Raw genomic sequence first — 24,936 nt, forward strand, 5'->3', positions numbered from 1 at the left:
AAGATGTGGAAATATATTTCAGATCTCTCACTGACTAAGGAAATATGCTAGCCACTCATAGTCCTGCAGTGAAATGCTAATTGCAAAAAAAGATGCTATCTGAGAGCACAAAAGCATAAGCTTTGCGAACTTCTGTATGGTCTTTGGTTTGCATTTTGAATGGGACAGAAAGTCCCTTATGTGTTATACTGTATATTAAAGAAATGGTTGGTTTGTAGTTTTTCAATATTAATTTAGTTATTGCAACATAGGCTCATATCTCAGCTGTTAGGCTAGAAAGTCAGTCCTCCTTACCATTTTAGTTGATGGCCAGCCACCAAGTAGAAAGCACGACAGTCTCTTAGAATTGTCTGCAGTCCATCACAGATAAGCTTCTAGCAAGCAAATAGCAGTACCCCAAGGCTTTTTAAGTGTGATTTCCCAGGGTACAAGGCAGGGTACTTTATGATTTTGGTTCCGAGATACATAGTACTAGGATAACTGAAATGCAAACAAAGAATGGTAACCAAATATTTGAAAAAATACCATGGTGAAATTGTTCTGGTGGTGAAGTTTGCTTCTATCAAAAATGAGAGGTTAAAAAGCAAGGGTGAGGCTGAACTACCACTCAGTTATTTCCAGTGACTACATCAATTTCCTGTCTCAGATCTAGATGTCCACACTGCATGCCGAAGACTTTGCTTGCCCCTAAAGCTCTCCCAGATTGGAACATGGCTTTTCAGAAACTCATCTGCAGATAGTTTGTTTCCTAAGTTATATTTCAGTTGTTTGAATCCAGCACTTGGTGAAATAGAAGAAGGTGGGACTATCAAACTGAGAAAGGAAATCTGAATTTGGTAGAATGTCATTTCTTAACAATAAGGAAGTCTTGCCTTGATTCTAATATATTGAGCTGCAGTATGCAATTCCTACAACCTGGTAGCTTGGGATTGCAATAAAGTAACAGATAGTCAAGGAAGTGCCAATATTACAAAACTGCATTATTCACTAGCCTGGGTGTGTTTGATATCAAATTTATTTCTTCATTTGAGTCTTGAAAACCATTGTTGTACTGCAAACTGGTCAACTGACAAAGACTCAGAGCGATTTTTATGAAGTGATGCACTCAGAAATACTCTACAAAAGACCATATCACAGTCCAGGCTTTAGGGTATCAATATACACGCCAGATATAATATCTGAAATAATGCTAGTGATGCAGGGATGTGTGTACACTAGACAACATCTCCTAGAGGAGCATGCAAATATGTGATCGTGGTCAGGGAAAGGGAACAGTTATAGAACAGATAAAAATGTATAGTTTCATAAGTGCACCAAGGGAGGGACTGTTACATTCAAGGCCTGAACTTTTATAAGTCAAGTATCACATCTCAGCCTTAGATGAAAAGAAGCACACGCCATAGACTCTCGGCAGTGGGATTATTCAGAACATGGATTCTTATTTAACAGAAGCATGTGTTTAGAGATATTAGCCTTATGACGGGGCATCATTTGTCCAACCACTGAAAAACATACCTCTTGTTGGGAGGCAAAAATTTGTATGGCTTACAGCATTTAGTACAAAGCAGCCAATGTTAAGGTTATAGGTTTCCATCTTTTGGAGGCTATAGTACTGCTTTAAAGAACATTATTCTTAGGAAGTATTTACAATACAGGCACAAGTGGTTTAAGAGTAATTCCTGGGGGGTTTGGAAGCTGTCCTTCCATGATAACTGGCTAGTGGTCTTGAAGACAATTCACATCATCCTTACTGCATTACAAATTCCAGTATCTTTTGGTAGAAGCCTTATTAGTTAAGCTGATATTTATCCAATATAGGCTGCTAGTGTTGGTATACAACCAGTCTGTATTAGGCATTTTTTCTCAAGTTGTGGGGCAAAGTGCAGGACTTAGGAGTAACCTTTCAAAGCAGTAAGGATGCCTCACTATGAAAGCTGCTTCCGGTGACTTTTACTTTTATTCTCAACCTTATTTTCCCACTTCTGTGAATACTTGCTTCTCTGCAGAACGTGTTTATGTAACAGCATCTTCATTGCATGTGTCTAGTATCCTGCATGAGGTTTCTACTTGAGAACCAAAGGGTCCTGTAATTCTGACCTTAGCCATTTTCAGAGTATAGAAATAAGTGTTCATAGTTTAAACTCTGAAAAAAAATCTAGACTTTAGTGGTGTTGTGAAAAAGCTGCCCTTTATTTAATACAGTGGGGGGAAACTATAGAAAAAGGACAGAAAGAAAACCTCTGCACCAGCCTAACTCTAGCTCTAGTTGCTTTTTGTGTGCTTAAAATGTTTTGATAATATATATCGTCTTCCTAGCTCTGTGAGACCCACTTAACAGTCAGCAGTTTGGCTAGTCTTTCTTAATTCTGTTGATTGCCAACTAAAAGCATTGTGAAGAAAAAGCATTACTTAATTCCTTCAGCTCTTGTATCTACTTTTTAGTATATCTGTTGGTTCATATATTCCCTGCTTCTTTATTTGCTCTTCACTGCTACCAGGAGAATAGCCTGTGAAAAAGATTAATGCAGTGAATACCCCAAAGTCAACTTGGCTTTTAGCATTTCTGTTTTGGAATTCTTGCTTTCTCCATCTGCTGTTTTAGTTATTGTAAACTTCATTTCCTTTTATTTTTTTCTCTTGTGGGGGCTTCAGTACTTTGAGTTGTTTAGATCCATCATATATAAAATCAATGTTTCATCTCTAAGATGCATCAGTGCCTTAGCAGCTGCCATATTCATAGTGCATTTTCCTGTAAGAGAGTTCCACTCTGGAAAAGTTGGGTTGGGTATCAGGCTCTAGAGCATTAAAAATCTAAACTTTATGTTAAAGTGAATAAAATGTGGTGCAGGGAGTAGATAATGAATGGGAAAGAAGAAGAAGTTGGTTCCATCAACAAACTGGAGTCCTTTTTCTCATTTTCTGCATTGGCAGCTAACCAATATTAGAATCTGGTATTCCCTCAGATCAATTGTCTATAGGCCAGAAACTGTCCTTTAGTGAGGGCTTGGAATGCTGCTTCTCCAGCCCTTGTTTGCAAGCTACACCATGTGATAGGATGGGAGACAGAGGACTTGTGGGCACAAGGTATGTGCAGAAAGGACCATCTTGAATTGCTAATCAAATCTACAATTTTAGACCAAGTTTAATATTGGTGGCTCCATCTGAAGTCCAACACACCGCAAACATTTGTGTGATCAAAATGATTCTAGTTGGGTCAGTATTTCATTATGTGGTGACTGGTTTTGGGAAGCCATGTAGACATGGTTAGCAGGAAATGAATTTTACCTCATGCCAGCATTTGGCTAGAAATTTGGCTGTTCAGTCCAATATCTGTTCTCCCCACTGACTTTACTGGCCCAAAGCAAAATATGAGTCAAATGCACCCCAGCTGGTAAAGAACAAGGCTCCTTGTTTCAGAGCATTTCCTCAAAATGGGAGGGGTAACTTTGGGTGGGTGGGTTTCAGGGACTGCATCAGGTGAATCTCATATGAATGTCCACATTAGTAACTCTGTTTTCTCACTTTGTTCCTGCCATAGTAAAACAATGTTCAGTAAAAGCCTGGATATCTGTGAAGCCAATCCCAAATTCAACAGAGAAGAAAGGTATAAAACACCAACAATCTGTTCCTCTCCTTTACCTCACTGCTATTCCTTAAAGATGCAGTACTTACCTTCTCACTTGGGGCAAATTTACTGTGAGAGAGAGAGATACCCAGTCAAGGGTGGGCAACAACTACTTTTCACCCTCAGCATTACGTTCTGCATTTTGGTATCTGTCTTCACATCTTTTATGTTGAACCTCTTTCAGAGGGAACCACATTCTAGTGGTGGATGAGGAGAAAGCAAAAGGGATGAGACGAAAATGCCTGCAGTTTAGTTTAAAGCTCTTACTGCTGATAACTAAACCTCAGGAGAGGCATTGGGGGAGAATTGCATAAAAACTGGGAAACCACCAGACAGTAGGTTATCAGAGAAGGGCTGGATTTCATCTCATACCCCACGTTTCTACACCTCGTATGTAGCTTCAGTCTGTGACCAGTTGCAAAGAAGGACAGGGCTACTGTATCTTAAATAATACTACAGAAGAGGGAATTTGATCAGTGGCAACGTCTCTCACCTTTCCTAATAAGCCAGAGCTGTCAAAATTGCTATGGGTGGGAAAAGGTGCCCTCTCCTCCTTTGTGACTAGTCACATTAGTTGTGCTCTGCTCTTTCCCATAAGATACGTGTGGGGGCCACTCTCCTGATCAGTGAGTGATTTACAGGAAGGCTGCTGTAAGGAGGTAGTGGAAAGGAATGAGTTAAGCTCCTTCCACTCTTCAGGGTCCTTCAAGGTAGCCACCAGTGCATCCATAAACACCTCCCTCTTGCCTCTCTGTTGGCAACTGGAGGCCCTTTACCCTTGGTGAACCATATAACCAATGGCGAAGGTGGTCTGATGCTCATGTGTGCTCCATGCACCATGTTAATCGCTTTGCTGATTAACAGTTAGCCTTGAAGATTGAGGAGCAAGCTGCCTGTCAGATAAGAATAGCTAGTTGCTCCTTTTTACCCCTCAGCTGCAGCAGCCATGCTTTTACAGAATTCCATGCTGCCATTTCAGACAAGAATGAGACTGTTAATTGGAAAGCAGGCCTAATAAATCTGTGGCAGATGGAATTTCAGCAGGTGCATGACAAGCTCCACCTGCCAAAGCTCCCTGGATTTTTTGCTCAACAATTGAAAGTACTGTTACTATTTTTGAGTGGGGGATAAGTTTCAAAATAAAAACAGCATAACAATTAAAATAATGCTGTGGAAAACTTTCTATATTAACATTTACAAACCTAGCCCAGAAACCTACTTAGTTGATTAGATTAGCTAGTCATAAAATCTGGAGAAATCTTCATAGCTTTAACAATTAATTAGGTCTTGGACTATTAACATCTTTTGAACATAAACAACGTGCTGTCCAAATCCCACTGAGATTGACATAAAATTTCTGATTGATCTTGATTGTTGTGAATTGCTTTATTAATTTCTAAGAAATCTTTTTCAACTACACTCTTCTGATCTAGAACATATGGAGCACTAGTACTCAAGTATATGATGTTTCACTTGAATTACACAGACACAAAGGAAAAGTACTTACATATACTCAAAGGCACTTTGGTCTACAACCAGCCTGCAGGTAGAGGGGAAAGGATCCTTACCTGGTAAATGATACACATCACACCATCATCATACTTAGCATTATATACCTCTCGAGAGTATTCAAACCACTTTACATACATTGCTGTACTCTAATCCTTGCCCTTATCCCTATATTACACAGCTGAGGATGAGGTTTGGAAGGGATGGGTTGCCTAGTGAGTACACTGCAGAGACAACATTTGAACCAGAAATTGCCCACAACATCAGCGATGATGTTACACTGGATCTAATATTGGACGTAGGCTCTGTAAGCTGAGCTTTTTGAGTTTTGGCTCGGCATTGTCCCTGGAAATTGCTTTTGTAGGCTTAGAAAGTCTAAAAACACTTTATAAAAGACAACAGCCTTTCCATGTTAAAGCAGCAATTAAAGGGAATTCTGTCCACTGGCAGATGGATGGTCCAGTTCTGGCACACTTACAAGGCAGTCATTTTTATGAGGGGCTGTGAATAAGAGCATTGCAGCCAAGCTTCCAGGAACCTATAAAAAGTTAACACACTGGAGACAAGGAGCTGCTGCCTTGCGCAGTGCTCACTGGGGAGTCCCCAAGCACCACTGCAAGAACCAGAGGCTCGATACAAGCCTCAACCTGGAATGCCTGTAACAGGATGGGGTTCTGAACATCTAACCACATCTTGTTACTTTTGTCAAAGTTCATGCCAGACAAACTTTGATTCTTTGCTCCTTGCCTTTCACTACGGGGGCATCTGATGCACTTGCCTCCAATATCCCCCCAGAATTTATCCTGTATTAGCTCAGCTCCAGCCAATGTTACATTTCTCCAAAATGGGCTCTTGCTAATGTTTTTTGCCTGTGTGTGTGTGTGCATGCGTGCGTGTGTGTTTGTCCAAAGCACAGCCATGTTACTATACCAGTCCCTCCTAGTTTTTCACCCTACAGTATGGGTGGAGGATGATGCTGATCTACCTTATGCTGGTACAATGTATGTGAAGCACAGGAACTACTGAAAGTAAGCGCACTCTTAGCTCTGTTTCACCAAGGGAGCTTTCTGAACAACAAATAGATTTACACAGCTGAAAATAAGGTCTGTGATCCTTATTTCTTAGGAGCAAACATGAAGAGGAAAAATATTCCTTTTTTTGTGAAGTCTGATGAAAGGGGTTTTAAAGGAGGAATATAAAAAATTAGGTCAAGTAAGTGCAGGACAATAAGGAAATGCAGTAAAGAAAATCCCATCAAAATATTCCCTCTTTCAGTTAACAGTCCATACTTTGGAATGGTGCCTGTTCAGTGTCCTTAATGTTTCTCTCACTTTGGGCTTATTTTAAGAGGAATACTGCATCTTTAAGGATCCTGCCCCTCTAGATGCACACAGTTGTCTTGGTAGCTGAGGCCACTGTTCCTTTCTTCTGCATTCCATCATTGTATTTTTCCAGCCTTTCTCTCTTCTTGTCTTTCCGCCCCTTCCCCCACTTATCTGTCTGTCTTTCTGTCTCTGCCCCCATGCCTGCCTCTCTGTCTAGACTTCCTTCCTTCCACCTGCTGCCCTGTCCCTTCAGTGCTTCTATATCTGGGTTGCTGCAGCTCTGTAGTTCACATGCTTCAGTACTGTAGGAAATGCACATGTCTGCACTGCTGGATTTGTTGTGTTTTGAGGTTATTTTTGTTTAAATTAAACTCATTTCCCTTCTTTCTTTCCCCTTTGTGAGTTTAATGTCCATTTGCATTGTTAAATTCCTCAGTGCCTTTCCCTTTCTATTAAATTATTAAAGTCACAATCCTATACATATTTAGGCAGAAAACAGTTCTCCACCTCCCAGCATTCCACAGCTATCCATGCTGATTTGGGAATACCAGGAGTTGTACAGAAGTTTTTCTGTTCAAACATGCATTGGACTGTTGCATTTTGTTTAGATTAACACACTTGGATTGGATTGTTTAGATTAACATACTAACATAGAAAAGTTTTAGTATGTTACTTTGCCTGTGTGAATGTTCTCACACAAGAAACATTCGCACAGGAAAAACTTCCTTTTTTTTTTTTGTACATGTACCTCCAGGGAACCAAATAACCTATCTGGGGACAAAATGCATCCCCTTACATATAACCATATGAATTATTTTCTACTCAAGAGCCAATTAAAGTTAGATTGATTCATTCATTCTCTATATCAGCGATATACACTAAAATTCTAGAGCAGAGGAAGAGGGTGCAAAAAATCTATGGGACAGAAAATAAAGTCTTGGGTAAAAAGAGGTTTAGAAGATATGTCTGTGTGACCTTCTAAAAGTCTGAAAGTACATATATAGAACTGGCAATGATATTGTTTATGGATGAGAGGAGTGTTGAGTAGATTCTCACTTGTAGCAGAGCAGTTAAGCCTAGAAGCATGTTCTTTGAATTAAAAGTATGAAACTTGGCACATTTATATTTTCAGCAATACTTTAAAAAACAGGTTGATCCCAGTACGCAATGCCATCTAGAGTGCAGGAGTTCAAGGGCTTCTCTACATGTGGCATTTATGGTGCGCCCATGATCCCTCTTTCATGGAAGTTTGCAAGGCCTTTCTTAGAGTGTCATCATCCTTCAGGGCCATGTTTTCCAGGAGATTTGTAGGGCAAGGAAGTTCAGCTATTAAAATTCAAACTAAAACAAAAACCTCAGAAACATTCTCACATCCATTATACTGCAGAAACTCGTGGTTGGTTGGTAGGAAAGTTAGAATGCAAAGATACACAAACCCCGGGGTGTGGGGGTCGGAAAGTTTGTGTAAAGGTCTTATTTTCCTCCTGCAATGAAAATCAAAGAAGGAACCTCAGTAAAGCAACAGGTTAAACCCCTCACGTAAAGAAGCCCCAACACATACCGTGTTACATCTTGCTGGCTCAGTGCAAAAATTGTTGTTGAATGTGATGAATAATGCAGAAGGTGAGTTGTAGCAAGGTCTCCATGTGCAGAGATCATGTGGTTTTGCGCATAATCAGTTTATCTTACTCAGGGCCAACACTGCCATGCAGCAAGGTGAAGTGACCAGCTTAAGGCAGCCCAAGCAGGTGTGCAGGAAATACAAAATCAGGATGCTTTGTGCTGTCATCTACACGCCTAGCATGGTTCTGTTTATGAGTTGCCACAGTATTGTTTCTGGCCAAACACTTTGGGCACTGGACACTGTGATGCTACAGTTTTCAGACAAATAATAGCAAAAATACATACAAGTAGGGAAAGAACTTAGGGTGTGCACCAAAAACTGTGGTTTATGCTACCCCAAATCATGTGCCCAAGCATCAGGAAGAGCTGCTTGTGTGAGTCACCATAGCATTGTATTTGGCCAAATGCTTCAGGGCAAAATGAAGGCACACTTGGAATCTCTGTACTAATAATGCTCAACATGCTTAACGATAGAGAACTAGAGTACTTAAACCCCAAACAAAATTTGAAGCCATTGGCAATAATCCCTTGAAAATGAATACAGAACTGGAGGTGTGCACCCCACAGTAAGCTTTGGGGCATCTCAAACAAACACTTAACCTCCAGGGATTGTTCTCTACAAGTTAATGACACATCCTGCCCGACACTTGGTACATGACCGTCACACTTTGATCATATCCATAATAGATGGAGTGTGTGTGTGTGTGTGTGTGTGTGAAGAAGAAACTGGGAGTGTGGGCCCAAAACTAAGATTTAGATCACCCCAAATCATACACTAAGTTTCATCTGGCTGCCAAATTTATTTAGTTATTTATTTAGAACTTTTATACCCCATCTTTGACATCTTGGTACAGCTTACAACAAAGAACAATAAAATAGCAAAACAAAATATTCAATTGTATGAATCCATCCAAATATGGATAAATGATATGAAATCCCGGCTGTGCCACCCAAACAAATCTGAGTCATCCCAAATCTTATGTCTAAACCTTAAGGAACTTGTAGTGTTTCGGTACACTAGAACCAGTAGATTATGCAATAAGGAGGCAAAGCGGCGCCTGTTTTCAAGGAGCTTACACTCCCTGGAGAATATTCTACTAGCACAGAACATTCAACATGCGTTAGAGGGTGTTTATGAGAAAGGGTTTTTTTAATTTTTAAGAGATTCATTAGGAAGCTGCCTTATACCGGCTAAGATGCATAATCCATCCAGACAAGTATTGTCAACATGGACTGGCAGTCCAAGATTTTTGGCAGGATTCTCTCCTAGCCACCAAGCTATAGCCTAGCTATAGTAATACAAACTTACTAAAGATCCAATCCTATGCATGTTTAGATGGGAAAAATCCTACAACTCCCATCAGACCCAAACCAGCCATGCCACTTTTTTCCATCTGAACTTGCATAGGATTGAATCTTGAGTCTTGCCGACAGAGGTTAGAAGAAGAAGGATGAATCTCAATGGCAGCCAGAATGGCCAAGTTGAGGAAGGCTATGGAAGTAGTACCACACCACTCTTACTAGCTCTGCATTTTGCTAATAGGAAGGAACCTGCTTGCAGGAATAAGTCCATTAGAAAAACATGGTTAATTAAATTTAAATAACAATAGCAACAGTATAAACAAAAACCATGTCTAGGGTTCCAGTTGAGGTTTACTGATAAAAGAAGTATCTGACTATGCCTCAAATCATATATATGATCCATAAGCCAATCATGTTTCATACAGTATCATTCTGCACACATAACCAAGAAATTTCAGGGTTATTAATGTAGTATGCTAATATTAGGTCTGCAGTGAATCTAAAATGATATTTCAGAGGCAATATCTTGCATTGTTTAGCCATATTTCTAGTGAATCGTGCATATGTATATCTATTCAAAAAGATGTTATTGGATTTCACATTATATTGTGAACATTGCACATGCCTAATTTTGAGGTTTTTTAAATCTATATACATAATGTGCCATTTAGTTCCACTGAGATCCTAAAATCACCACTGGGAATATTTCCATTTTTGAGCAAAAAGTATAAAAATTAAACCCATTTATTTTAAAACATGAGTAAATGTGAGCGGAGAATTAATTGGTTATATCCGATGTTTTCTCTACTTAGAGTAGACTCATTGAAATTGAAAGGCTTAAGGTAGCCTGTTATCTCTGTACGTCCATGGCAAGTTTGATCTTTTAACACACATTGCAAAATGTGCTTAAAATTCCTGGCTTAACTGCTCTGCTATTGTGAACAGATAGTGCATGGTAGGATAGGCTGGTAAGTTTGCATCCCCAGGACAGAAGTCTAAAGACTCATTTGACATCTAAAGCCCCTAAAATGCTTGGAGGGGGTATGGTTTAAATATTCTACTGCAATCAGCAACATTCTATGCTTTGATTTGCATTATTTTAACAGCATTAAATCTTAGGATTTCTTTACAACTCAAATAGTGGAGTCTCAGTGCTGCAAAATATACCTCAGAAACATTAAATTTCACATTGCTATATAGATGAGAGGAAAGGGCATCTTTTGGTGCCTCCAGTGATTTGAGAACTTTTCATAAAAATTAGATAAGAAGGTAGATGAGGCAAGGAAGGAACAAATATCATGTTGTATTTACCTGAAAGGAGATTGATACTTCACAAACAGCTTTTTAAAATGGGACCTTCAGAAGCTGGGAAGAGAGAGGATGTAATAGGGTATGGGTAGAAGAGGATGCTATCCAGGCAAGTTTATTCTTCAAGGTATCTGCAGATTTTTGAAGCTTGAGTTACAGGGGCAGAAATGTAATTTCCCATTTTATCATTTGTGCTTAGGGTATCTTAAGTTGCCTTAATTGCTTGTCTTTCAGGCTGCATTTCTTCTATATTGCATATTTATTTACATTGTATTCAGGTGGAGACTTTGCAACCTTTGAATTTAATTTAATAAAAATGTTAGATTCTAGATTTCATAATCATGGAAAAGTTGAAGGTTCCTCAGCTGGAGAAATTTTAAAATAAGCCTGAATTAAAGTAGAAGTGCAACTTGGGGCTCAATCTACAGGGAATTCCTACACGTCTTCTCAAATGAATGTCATGCAAGTCATATATCCTTTGAAACATTTCAGCAGTGCTTTCACACAAGAAACTCCCAGTGAGCTGTTCTCTCCTACAACTTTGTTCATTGGGCACCTGTACCCATTCAGAAATGTTGATCCTAGTGATCAATGCTTTTAGAAGTACATATGCCTACTGGGAAAGAAGATTCCCAGAGCAGATCATTAGAAGACAGGAAAGGGGTACATGAGCAAAATGGGTACTTAATAATCACAGCACTGCTCACTTTGCATAAGCAAATTACTTGCCCTCAGAAAATAGCGAAACCAATATGCCCTGCCAGCTTTGGCTACCGTAGTCAGGGTGGACAAGCTGCATTTTATCCTTCTCTTTTAAACCTGCTGTGTCTGTTTCCATATTCCCAGACACAAACATCATCTAGGATTATGAGCAGTCTGGAAATACTTGTCTGGTAATGAAATCTTTCCTTCCCATGAGTATTTCCCCACTGGAACATCTATCAGCAGCAGGTGCCTGTGGCAATAATTATGACCATGTAGTTCTCCAAACAGTATTTCACTCTTCTTTTCGTACTCTTCTCTCCACTTTCTTCCATGTCCCTTTCTCCCTCTCTCTTTTTCTTCTCTTTTTATTCCCCTCTGCCAAGGATGACGAGTGCTGACGCATTGGGGTAAGCTCCAGTTTTGGATTATACCTGTTGTGGGGCCTTTTCAATTTGCGGGGGAAATACATTTCTTTTAATCTTTCACTTTAAAACAGTATTTTTATTTGTGACATTATATTTTGTTACAGAAAAAATGTTCCAGGAAGAAAGGGGTGTGTATGTGTGTTGGCTTTGCCTGTATCTTGAAGCATTATTGCAAAATAAGAGGAAAGCTAGAGATGGCATCTTCAGAACTATCATTGGATCCCCCGAAAGGTTGTTGTTATTGGGGAAACAGTTGGTGAAGAATCTGAATTAGATTAAGTTCATGACATGGTGAAAGGTTACTTTCCTAATTAAAATCCTCTTGCATGCTATATTTCCAGTCTGGAATACTTTCACCGATGGGACAAATGTTATATTTGGAGTGGGCATTTTGGGTGAGGAAAATATTAATCCCGCCTCCACAGCACTGTGGCTCCAATATAGCACACACCCTGCTTGGCTGCTCAGAGAGAAAGAGAGAGAGGGGTGCTGGCAGACAAATTTGAGCATATCAGGGGCTCCTTCACAAGTCATTTCTATGCATACTTATACACTGGAATGGATGCTCAGCACAAACATATGCTGAGCATACGTACTCCTCACTACATGTACATACAGTGGCAGATGTGCCTCTTTCTTTAGAGGCAACCATGTCTGTCCATCAAGAGTTATGTGGAGTCATAAAAATTAAAGCAAAGGGACATTTAATCGCTTTGCTTTCCATTATCCTTTATCCTGTTCTGTTCCTTTGCCGTCATTCTGTACAGCAACAGGGACTTGAGGCACCTGACTTCTCCCCTGAGGACACAGGCATGTGCTGGCCAGACAAGTGCCTTTCTTTTGACTTTTTCTGTCTTCCACAGTTTACCACAATGCTGAACTTGCAAAACTGGAAACCAGTATGAAACACCTAGGGTTTTGAAAAGCTGCTTTCATATTTATTTTGTAATGTCTGTAAATCAGCAGACTTGTTTTGTATTAGCTAAGAGATCTCTACACATAGGTTGTAGATAATGCATGTATGAGGTTGACAGTGCATTCAAGACACAGAATCTACTTCATAGGCCATTATAATGCCTTGTCAGCATTAAGACAGTGCTGGTACAGGGTCATTCTGCTTGCTGCACAATTACTTTGTTCCATCAAATTTGTAAACCAGTTCCTGTACTCATGACCTGCTTGTGGGCTTCCCACGGGTCTCCCATTAGCCACTGAGGGAACAGAATGTTGGACTAGAAAAGGCCGTGGCCTGATCAAGCAGGGTTCTTCTTAGGCCACCTCGAATGCCCTTTTTCTTAAGAGAAAGGAGTAGTACAGAACAAACAAAAAGATGTGCTTGATTGGTTTATTTATTTATTTAAAACATTTTTATCCTGTCTGTATCTGAGATGACTCTGTAGATGGCTTACAAAAGACCAATTTTAAAGGGAGCCTCAAAGGGAGCTAGCAGTAAGTAGGGCCAAATAACCTCTACCTCTTCTTGGCTCCTTATTATCTCCAATGTGTGGCATGGCAGCAAGCAGAAGACAGACCACCACATGTTCTCAAAGATTTTTCTAAGTGCAGCCATACTTTGAAATTAGGAAAATATTACAGCTGCCTCAAGAGTCACCACTGGTTGCATGAAGCAACTCCATCACATGCAACTCCTTGCCATCCTCATGGCTGGAGTTGTATCTGTGGAGAACCTCATGCGGGTCCAACTTGGAGCTTGACACTGAGGAGTTGGGGCTGCAGTGTCAGAGCAGGTATTCTTTTGGCTCTTATGCTTTTGATATCACTAAAGGGTAAGCAATGAAGGGAAGGTTTTATTTCCCCCACCTGTACTGTGTAGACATAGGGAGAGTGTGGCCAGTATGTCTCTGGCTGCCTTACCTCTGTTGAGATACTGTGTGGACACTCACTGAAGAACAGGAGAGATATAACAAATAACAGAGAACCCGATTGTGTGGTGGTTAGACTGTTGCACTGGGATTGGTGAGCTGGGGTCTACTGTTCCCACTTCGCCATGAAACTCACCGGGTGACTTTGGGCCAGTCACTGGCTCTCAGCCCAACTGACTTTGTGAGGATAAACTTGGGGGAGGATCATGGTCTTGGGTTCCTTTGAGGGGAAAAAAAGTGAAATAAGAATGTAATAATACTAAATAAATGAATGAAAACAGATGACACCAGCTAGTTTCTGATAATAAGTGTTCGAAATCCTGAAGCATCCTACAGCTGTTGGATACCAGACCATGAGGGTCTTGTAGTAACATACACAGATTCCTATTTTCTTCTGATCTATTTGAGACATATTTTCCTCAACCTTTATTTAAAGAAGCACAAAAAGGCAACCATATTGAAATCCTTGCCTTTTCTATTGCTCTGGCTGAGAAATCATCTAACATTGTCTGGTTTTTCTTTTCCTTAACTGGGAGAATAGTTACTGATCCTCTGAGATGCTGTGACATAAGTGAGCAAGTAACCTGCACTGAGGACTGAGCCTCTGGGGAATCTGAAAGGTGCTCAGTGACACTGATGAAAATGTGTCAAGGCCAGCAGCATGACTTGGTCCACTTGCACTGTAGAATAGTTAGATTTTTAATAAAACCATGGTACATCAACAAACATGAATTTTATATAGTTCTGGGATTTTGAATTTGAATTTCCACCCGTTTTTTCCTGGCAGGTCCTATCCACTTTTAATAACAGCACGACAGGTATAAATTCAACAGGAGTCCTGCCCAGAAATAGAAACCACAGGAGCACAGTTTAGTGAGGTGGAAAGATTGCAACCATCCATGTTCCTGTGAATTAGGCTGGAAGTCTTCTTTGTTGATTTTTTTTTTTTTTTTTTTTGGCTTGAAAGGAGAAAATGGTGACAGCTGTTTATGCTAGTTAGATATTTTAAGGAGTTTCTTTATAGATCATATAGATTCATTGTTCCATTGACAAAACCAACTACCTGCAGTTTACCAAAAGAGGTACTGGTAGATACAGGTATGTGGCAGACTGATGAATTTGATGCTTCATCAAATAGTGTAAAGGCTTTACAAGTTGGAGAAAAGTTAGTGCTTCTGGATGTTTTTAAATGGTTTTTATGGTGAAGGATATGGACGCGGATGAGGATTATAAATCAAACATATTTGAGATATTATGGTCTAACAGGGTAACCAACTCCTCTTTAGAGTTAAATTAATTTTGCCATTTCTCAGCTAGGCAGTTCTCACAAGTTCATAGGAATAAAATGTTTACATCACACCGTGCAATTCAGCAGCAATGGCGAGGAATGGATTAGAGGTATGCCTATACTCTGACAAATAGTTTTATTCAGATCTCAATGAAGAGCTCTGCAGAGATATAAAGTATGAGCAATTGCAAGAAATTTACATGATTTGAATCTTTAGAGAAATACTAGCCTAATAATGATCCTAAATGCCTCCAGAGATCCCAGGAAGGTTACATACAAATACATCTTTCCTGTTCAATAATTGTGGCTCATGTCCATAGATGAAAGACCCCTTTCCCCTGTAGATTGCCACATTTGTCTTACTGTTGTCCACCAAGTGCGACTACTCAGGTTCTGCATGCTGATGTAGCACCAGCTGTAGAATTTCTCAAAGAGCAGGATCCTTATGGTTCTTATCACTATCCAGTGCACGATCTCTTGCTTTCAGTCTGAATTCTCAGTGCTCTTTCATCTTAGCACTGCTTTGCACCAGTTTTCATGAGGAGGGCCTGACCCCTGGTTTCTTAGTTTAAGCTGGTCCTATTTTCTAGATGATGAAATTTAAAATATCATTGCTGAAGGTTTCATTGTTTTTTAACCTGCAAATGTGATACTATTAAGATCTGTTTTATTCCCTCAATATTGTCATATATAGTAAGGCACTGAATTGCAGCCATGTTCCTAGGATAAGTTTGGATGTTATATTTTTTTATAAACAAGCTTTGAGATATTAAAGTTTAAATGTAACATTTTCTTTATAGCTCCAAGCTCTAAATGTAGATTAGTGAAAACATGCTTTGGTATATTCACCAAAGGCCTACAACCCATTTTAGAGCTAATATATAATAAGGCATATAACCCTCCCTTCAGCAAACTACAGAAAACTATTTCTTCGTCCTTGGATCTAATGAATCCTTTGTTTCCCCCCTGGGTTTCCACAATTAGAGCACCTCACTGTGGCTTATTTAAACATAACCCTATAACAGTCCAAGAGCTAAGCAAGCGTTGTTTAACCCTTGTGTAAGGACTCTGGCTGGGTTTGCATGTCACAATATGCCCTGGTGATTGCCTGCCACACCTGGAATGTTCAGATGGCGCATTGCACAAACCACCATCACTTAAACAAGCCACAGTGGGTGGGCTAAGACAACCATGCAAAGCGACCCGTTCTCTCCTTCCTCCCCACTTTTTCTCCCATTGCTTTCTCTCTTTCTTGCACACAAACACAGTCATCTCTCCTGCTACCCCTCCATCTCCTATGTGCAACACTGACCTTTGTCTGATGGTTTCCTATGGTGATCTCCCTCTCTCATGTTTCCTGGGTGAGTCTCTTGGGGGTTGCACATGGGCCGCAGTGGTTTCCCTGCAAATGAATGGTCTCCCCTGGCAAGAAAGGATTTTATTTTACTTTTGGACACTGTGACTTTCCGACTGCATCCCTGATGGAGCCATAGGGTGAATCATCATTGGCCCGCCAGTCCACAGTATTTTAACAGCAGCTTCTAGGCTGTGCATACTTCCTGCCTCCACCCTGGTAAAACTGTCCAATCTCACAACACTTCAGGAAAGCATCCCTATAGCTATGGTAACGGGGCCTGTGCTTTTCTAGTGAGCTAGAGCCAACACAGGATCACCCTCCTGTTCCCAAGTTCTTGCAGTTACATGAGAATACCTGCTTATCACAGACGATGGGACAGTGTGCTTCTTGCCTGCCCCTTGCTCTAGACACCTCTTCTCTCTGGTTCTCTTCCCTCCATTCCAGGTTGACATACACACTGTTCATGGAAAGGCTTCATCATACACACATAGCACAGTGAAAGAGCTAATTTTAATCACTGAGACAAGTTTTAACTACATGAGACTGAGAATTTAAGATAGGTTTTTAGGAGGCTATTCTGGTTTTGGCATGTAGCTGCAATAGGGAATGAAAGAAATATGAAAGACAGGCCTTCTAAGAAGGCTAACTTTTGTTTTTTATCTCACCCTTCCTCCGATATTATGTTGAATATTTGATTCCCCGATATACCATTTTAGATTAAGGTTTATTTTAAAAACAAAGACATCTCTAAAGAATGTTTTGAGGTTTTATTAAGATTTATATTGAGATAATATCCTTTAAAAGGCAGGTGGCTTAGCTAATAGTTCTTAGTTGGCACACAAATATATTTCCTTAAATGCAAATGGGGAATGGAGACTACTGCACAGGACAAAAACCCAATGTATTTCAACGTTTCTAAAGAGTTCTGCTAACGTTATGGAATAGCAGGTTGACACCTTTGACATATGAAACCATTCCTCATTTGAAACATTTTATTTGTTCTTCCCCAGATGCTTAATTTAAAGTTTTCTTTGCAGGGAGTTAACTGGTTGTGCAAACGTAATGTGCAAGCGCTTCTGCAGTGGAAAGATTCAACAGAGCTCGTCTGGTGTTATTTGAATTTGCAGAATGACACCATTGGATACTAGCCAGAGCCTCTTGAATGCACAGAAGCCCTCTTATATGGCAGTGGCAGTGCTGGAAAAAAGCAGTAACTGGCATAAATGCATCACAGCCCGGGTTCTCTATTCCCTCCTCCTTTTACTCAACTGGCAAATGTGGTTGGAGGCTTTCATCATATCCTGCTGCTTCATTCCCTCATACTTCATGTGTAAGCCTAAAAGATCAAACAGCATCAAGGCTATAATCCTCAAATCACTTTTGGGAAGTATTTCTGAATTGCTTTGGGGGAAAATCTAGCCTGATTACTTCTTAACTGGTGATTTATACCCCTGGGCCAACTTTGTGCTGTGATGTTTTCACATTCTGCTACATTGCAGGCTCAATCTGGTACATAGACTATAGTAGCTCTGCCATCCGCAATTCAACTAAGAAGCAAGCAGACTTCTGTGGATGGAACAAGAATCAGGGCATATGCTTTCAAAAGGATACATATTTAAATATGTCTCTTTATGTTCTGCTGGAACTAGTTACACACTTTGTAAAGTTTCAGAGTGTAACTAGAGATGGACTGAGCCAATGGGATTTTATACAGATAAAATATGTATTACCTGAGATTTAATCAGGCACAGGGAAAGATTCTGCTGAGAGTCTTCTAGTGTCTAAATGTACTGTGCTTTCAGTGGAGACCACAGTACATTTCTAAATATCTAAATGCATATTCCATTGACAAGAACTTAGAAAACGCTTTAGCAATGGGCTTTGCATTTGGATGCTCATCCCATTTACTTTATAGAGAAAGGAAACTTGACTCACACATACTTAAAAAGGACTGCAGCTGACATGTTATGAATTTTCTTTTTGCCTCTTAGTTCTGCGGAGGGTAAGGGGTAGAACTGGACCTGGAAGGTTGCTTCCTGTGAGGCAGTCCCCTCCTCTCCCACTCCAACCTGTGTGCTCCATTACAGGAGAGCAAGCAACAGACCTCTTATTCCCCTTCTCCCTTAAATCAGCCCCAAGCAGCCGAGTGGTCGCCACCGTGTGCTGCCACCTGCTACCAGGGTTCCCAGGCAGCACAAGGGCTGATTTAAGGGAGAAGGGGAATAAGAGGTATAGAGAAAGGAAACTTGACTCACACATACTTAAAAAGGACTGCAGCTGACATGTTATGAATTTTCTTTTTGCCTCTTAGTTCTGCGGAGGGTAAGGGGTAGAACTGGACCTGGAAGGTTGCTTCCTGTGAGGCAGTCCCCTCCTCTCCCACTCCAACCTGTGTGCTCCATTACAGGAGAGCAAGCAACAGACCTCTTATTCCCCTTCTCCCTTAAATCAGCCCCAAGCAGCCGAGTGGTCGCCACCGTGTGCTGCCACCTGCTACCAGGGTTCCCAGGCAGCACAAGGGCTGTGTGTGTGATGGCCCACAGTTCCTGTTGGTTGGAGAATATGATTTTTTAAACAATACTGGGGGCGGGGAGGGAAGTCTTCCTAAGATGCAAGGAGTTGCTTTCATTCTAAAATGAATGCATAAGTCCCTTTTTAGAGCAAAAAGGTTGCCCACAGTGAATTGCCGTTTTAGTTTCTCCTTTAGCTCCTTCTCCTGCTCATTTCATCCACACATGGGGGACCTATTGAAAAAACAGGGATTGTGATATTTAAAATTGCAATTCTTCATTGAATTAATAAACTGGAGAGGCAGAGACAGAGGGGTAATTTTAATGAACAATGGACTATACGGAGATATACACTTTTACGTTCTGTCATGCACACATTTGTGGATCTACTTGTATGAACAAAACCCCAAGAGCTATATGCTTGTTAAAAGCAAATAACTCCCCCTAGCTCAGATTTTATAATAACATGCAGACTTGAACTAAGAAACTGAAATGTTGTATATTATTTGCCGGATGTGTGCCTCTCAAACATTAATTCTTCTAAAGCTCATGTTTCAACTAATAGGGATGTGAAAAGTCAAGCCAGAATTTGACTTTGAAATGCCAAAAATAATTTGAAATACCAAAGGAAAAGAAATACCAACAGAACATGAGGATTTTCCTAGCATTTTCTGCATGTGATTTTTGAATCTAGCTTTGAGTCTTGCATAATTTGTGCTATGGATAAATAGTATTAACATAAGAAAAGGGAAAAACAATTCAGTGTGCATATATAGCCAATATAATTTTTCCCCTACACTGTGGATGCAGCCTGATGTGTGAAAAACCCTTTCTTCTGTGCACTTGCATTAGTGTCTGAGATTGATAGAGCTCATTTGCTCATATATCTGTGCTCTTTCTGAGTCACTTTTTAATATAATTGTGCTGATGACTGGTGATGATGAGGTGCTGGGATTTGGGGAGGCATCTTATTTTTAAACATACAGGTCAATGATTTCATATGAAATATCAAACCAATAAGAAGGGAAAGAAGGGATGTTACGATTCCTAAAACGATGGTCATAAAAGATATATTTGCTTACAAAATGAAGTTATTTCAACAAACAGGAGGATAGATAATTCATAGAGGTAGTTTGCTGGCCTGCCGTGTTACAAATGACTGAAATGTTCTTTCTTGCAAAATTTACAGTTTCCTTTCTTTACCCAGTCCTTAGTATAGTGATCAAAAGCTGTTTTATGATGAACTTGCTGTGGGGTATATCTAATCAAGGAGTCTTTTCCAGACACACAGAAAAACCTACGATCTCATTAAAAAATGACACCGATAAAAAATGGATGGGTTTGCTTCATAATCACATACTCTTTGAAAAACAAATGCCAGCCCTTTAGGGAACTTCTTGATAGATATGTCAATAGCAGCTTCTTATGTAGGAGGGACAAGTGCTAGATGATGCTTCTGATGTGTTTCTCAGGATGTTCCCTTCCTGTTGTGTTTACTCAGGTCTCGTTCAATCAGTGGAGCATCCTCTGGCCTGTCCACCAGCCCCCTCAGCAGTCCAAGGGTAAGTGGGATTATTTTGATATCACAGTTATAACCACTCTCTCATGTGAGCTAGGTGACATATTTCTTTCCATCATTGAGGGATGCTAGCCATGGCTGTGTAAGGTATCATTATGTCCCAACATGGCAGCAATGTATAAGATCCTTTTGAAAGGTTTATTGTATGGTGGGAAGAGCATCTGTTGCTGATTGCAAATCCATGGTGAGGCACTAAACCATAAAGGCTAGAGCTACTTTGGGGCCTGATGGGGCAACCAAACAACAGCATAAGAATCATGTGGAGATGAGTTAACAAACGTGGAAATTACTTGGATTTGAGGTGTAAAAAAACAAACCATAAAGGAGGAATGAGAAATTGTGTGATTTGAAAGGACGGAGTGTCTTAGGGGGGGAACTACATTCCTGCTCAGCAATCAAATTCACAGGTCCCTTTTCATTATTATTATTATTATTATTATTATTATTATTATTATTATCATTAATCCTTGAGTGAGTCAAAAGTTGCTTGCATTTTGCTTTTAATAGGAAGTAATTGTCCTTAACAGTCTTTAAACGTATCACAACACTCATATACCTGTTTTTAGTGAACAGGTATATGAGTGGTTGCTGTATGTAGGTCACACCTGTCTGACTAGAAGTTGCATGATAACTGCCCTTTGGACACCACCTTATGCAAGGGAATCAAATTTACAGGACCTGGTCAAAGCATAGGATAGCTGGAAGGACTGTTCATTTGGTTGTAACTCTTACACACCAAATCTTCCTTAAGCATGAAGCTACAATAGATTTGGTGTAACATAACAGCAGAAGATTCTGCTGCATGAAGGTGCTTTGCGTACTTGTGCCTTCTTTCTATGAGTTATTTGAAGGTGCAGAATTCTTTATGCAATTCTCCTGCTCCTTTTGCATACTCAATTCCAAAGAACAAGCCCATTGTTCTTAGTTTAGGAATCTAAGAAAAAGACCTAGACAAGATTTTAGACAATCTCTAGATGATCTCACGTATCTTTTACACCATAGTAGTAATAATCTATAATAATGATTTATGATTTATGGATTAAATATCCTTGAAATAGATGGAAATAAACCTGAATGTTTATGGAGCAGAAGACTTTACAGTGGAGCTTGATGAGGGGTGGGAAATGTGTGGTATAAAGAGGATAAGCACAAGATACCCATCGATCTAAATGCGAGAAGGCTGAACTCCATAAATTCTTAAGTAGATGGAATTACTGATTGGCACTGAATGGCAGAGTGTCACTGTCAGCTCCCATGTACTGACTATAGTGATTTATTTATCTGTGTATTTAAAGCTTCCATATATTGTTCTTTAGCAAAAAGCTCTCAGGACGGTGTACAATTTTTTTAAGCCACTTCAAGTGATATATTTTCCATGAGCTGCAAACCCAACATAAAACCAGTTCATTTAGACTATGACTGTTCTTAGCTTTATAAGCATAAGTCTACTAAAACTGGAAATACTGTTCTAGTATGATACAAAAGCTTAAAAGAAGAATTTAGCACAATTATCAATTTTTAAATAATTTAATTTTAAAACATGTCCAGCAATATATATTTAAGTACATGGGTAATTCTTCTGCTGGCCTTGCAGTCTTTCAGACCAAGAACTGTTTTATTACTATGACTGTCTAAACTATATTAATCTGTGTGAAAGGAAGAGATTTCTGAATCTGTTCAAAGATTGCTTTCACTCTAACAGTATCCCTTTAAGCATTTTGTACCCTGAATGTGTTTGACTCCTAGTTTAAAGTATCTTTCTTGGAATGTTCTGGTAATTACAACATGCTATCTCAGATTTTGTTTTCCTTTCTTTTTTCTTTTTAAAAAGAACATAATCCCCCTTTCTGCCTGAAATTATACTGGATTATGAATGATGTCGGGCGGGAGTTGGGGGGTTAATGATATTTTGCTGTGTAATCACAGAGAATGTATAATAAAAATAACACTTGCACAATGGTTTAAAATAAGGATTGGCTTATCTAAGGTGATAGGAAAAATTGCAAAGTAAACCTGTTTTGTTGACATTTGTTTGGATTCCCTAGCGTGGCTATAGTACCCCAGTCTCCTAAGATTTCATACCCTAAAGCCTGGCAGAGAAAACTGAGTTCCTTTGGATGGCGGAAGGCCAGAGGAGGAAGGGGGATGAAGCGACAGAGCCCCCTGTCTTCTGCCTCTCTCACACCCACCCACTCATGCACACACACTCACTCCATAACCACAGAAGCCGGTGGCCCTTTTGCAGAGATGGGGGAGACGAAGTGCTTAGTACCACGTGTGCCTCTGTCATCACCTGCTGCACACATATTATTGTGATCTGCATCTCCCCACTGTGTTTGATCATGGCAGACATCTTGAGTTGGGAGAGGTTCAGTTCAGCCCACATGCCTTTCATGTTGGTTTTCACTGTGGCTTGAATGGTGCTTCCTTCCCCTTCCTCACCTCCCTTCAGCCTTGTTCTTCTCTCCCTGTGAGATAGTCAGAACAGCTCAGGGCTATGGCGTTTACTTTCTCTCTTGCAGCTTCCTCACCCTCGCCACCCTATTACTTTTCTTTCGTTCTCCTTATGTTATTTTTTGCTCTGTGGTTTTTTCTTTGCTGACACATGGTTAATATGATGAAGCTTGTGACAAAACTGTTGTTTTCACTACCGCCACTGGTGCTGTTGTTGATTATGCTGCGTTCCCAGCTAACTGCATGTCTTTTTTGTGTTTGTTTGTATTTGTTTTTTGTTTCTTTGCAAACCCCTAACCCCACTTCCTTCACCCTCACCTCCATAACTCATACCTCCTTGTGATGCGGCACACAACTGCAACTCAAATGGGCTGTATATCTCTCGTCACCCACTTGGTGTGTATGTGTGCGTTCTGCTTTTCTTGATGTGCATGGATACTGTCTGTGTGTGTATCTTGTAGCCTATCAGAAAATTTTTCATTCCCCCTCAGACTTCTGACCTCCCTTTCACCCCCCGTCCCCAAGTCCCTCTGGACTCTGATGCTTGTAGGAATACTTCCAGGCCTGGACATGTTCTCCAACCAAAGCCAGCACTTCAACCCAATCCAAAGACACAGACATTGCCATCCAAGAGCAAATTGGCTGAAAAACCACTGCAGTCTACCAAATCCAATCCACTCCCATCTAGCAATGCTACTGCCCCTCCCTCCCAAAATACCCCTGCACAAAACACACAGAATCGCCCACCTGCTCCTGGGTTTACCCCACAGCTGACAGTTCCAACAGTGCAAACCAACCCTATGTCTCCTGTTAGATTGCTCCCTTCTAGTACTGACCCAAGCACCAAATCTATCCCCATCATACAGGTCACCCCTCACCCCTCTCCAAGGGGCAGTCCCCTCCCTACCCCAAAGGGGACACCTGTCCATACGCCAAAGGAGAGCCCAGCAGGCACACCCAACCCTACGCCACCATCCAGTCCCAGCATTGGAGGAATGCCCTGGAGAACACGGCTCAACTCCATCAAGAACAGCTTCCTGGGATCTCCTCGCTTCCATCGCAGGAAATTGCAAGGTACATTTGTTCTCAAAAAATGGCAATTTAAATTTAACAAGTAGAAGTATCTGTAGTATAGAAAACGGTTGGTTGGTAGACACATGGCAATATCAGACAGTATTGGAAGCAAACCTGGAAGATCCCAGGGCATTGCTTGGCTCTGTTACTTCTGCTGCTATTTAAATAATGAACCCCCCCCCCCCCAGTACAGTTCTACTCATGTGCTTCAATGTATTTACCTCATTCCAAAATATCTTTTCAGTCCCTGACACTGGGCAATCAAGCTCAATTTGTATAATAGGAAAAAGATGTTAAGCTTTTGCCATCCATATCCCTTTTGTGATGCTTGGTGGAAGCTGTAATATATTGAGAAGCTAGAACTAACTATAAGGCAGAAGGATGTAAAGTTTACATCTCCCATTCCAGATTGTTGAGCTGTTTGGTTGCTGAGGTGCATGGGGGCAAGATACTCTCAACTTATGGAAACACATTTACAGAATTTCACTATATGAAAGTTGTACTTTAGGCTTGCTCTCACCATGGACTTTCACAAAGAAATGTGACTTCAGTCATACACCTTTAGCTCCTGATGTACCACCTGAAGAATAATTTGTCAAACTATAAGTTCCAGTGTATACTTTAAGATTACAAATGTTATGGTGTTGCTGTACCATCAGTTCTTCATCTGTAGCTTCCACTTTTGGCTTTAGTACTTGCACCTCACTTCTGGCCTGCAGTTCCCCTGTTGTTCCTGTCCTGAGCCACCCACTGTGTGTATTAGTTGCACAGCCTCTTATCTCTCTCAGACCAATCTCTTCCAAAGATGGCCATAATGCATAATAGTGAGAAAACATCTACCTGAAGTTTATATGCATTTTCTGTTCTGAATACATTTCTGTTTAAAAAAGAAGAACTGATGCCTTCAGATTCACTTGAAATATGGCTTTGAGAAAGACAGGAAAACGCTAAGGCAAAACAAGTAATTTT

At 40.3% G+C, this 24,936-nt stretch overlaps 1 protein-coding gene across 1 annotated transcript in view; it reads left to right on the forward strand.

Moving 5' to 3' along the window:
* The window catches only part of BRSK2 (BR serine/threonine kinase 2), a 477,335-nt gene that overhangs the window by 414,193 nt on the left and 38,206 nt on the right, over window positions 1-24,936 (forward strand). Inside the window, exons 13-14 of the mRNA XM_044426097.1 lie at window positions 20,362-20,422; window positions 23,760-23,967. Of these exons, the coding sequence (XP_044282032.1) occupies window positions 20,362-20,422; window positions 23,760-23,967 (269 nt within the window). The remainder of the gene's footprint in view (window positions 1-20,361; window positions 20,423-23,759; window positions 23,968-24,936) is intronic.

Source organism: Varanus komodoensis, unplaced genomic scaffold (genome assembly GCF_004798865.1).
Source record: "Varanus komodoensis strain SLA01 unplaced genomic scaffold, ASM479886v1 scaffold16, whole genome shotgun sequence".
Taxonomy (NCBI): domain Eukaryota; kingdom Metazoa; phylum Chordata; class Lepidosauria; order Squamata; family Varanidae; genus Varanus; species Varanus komodoensis.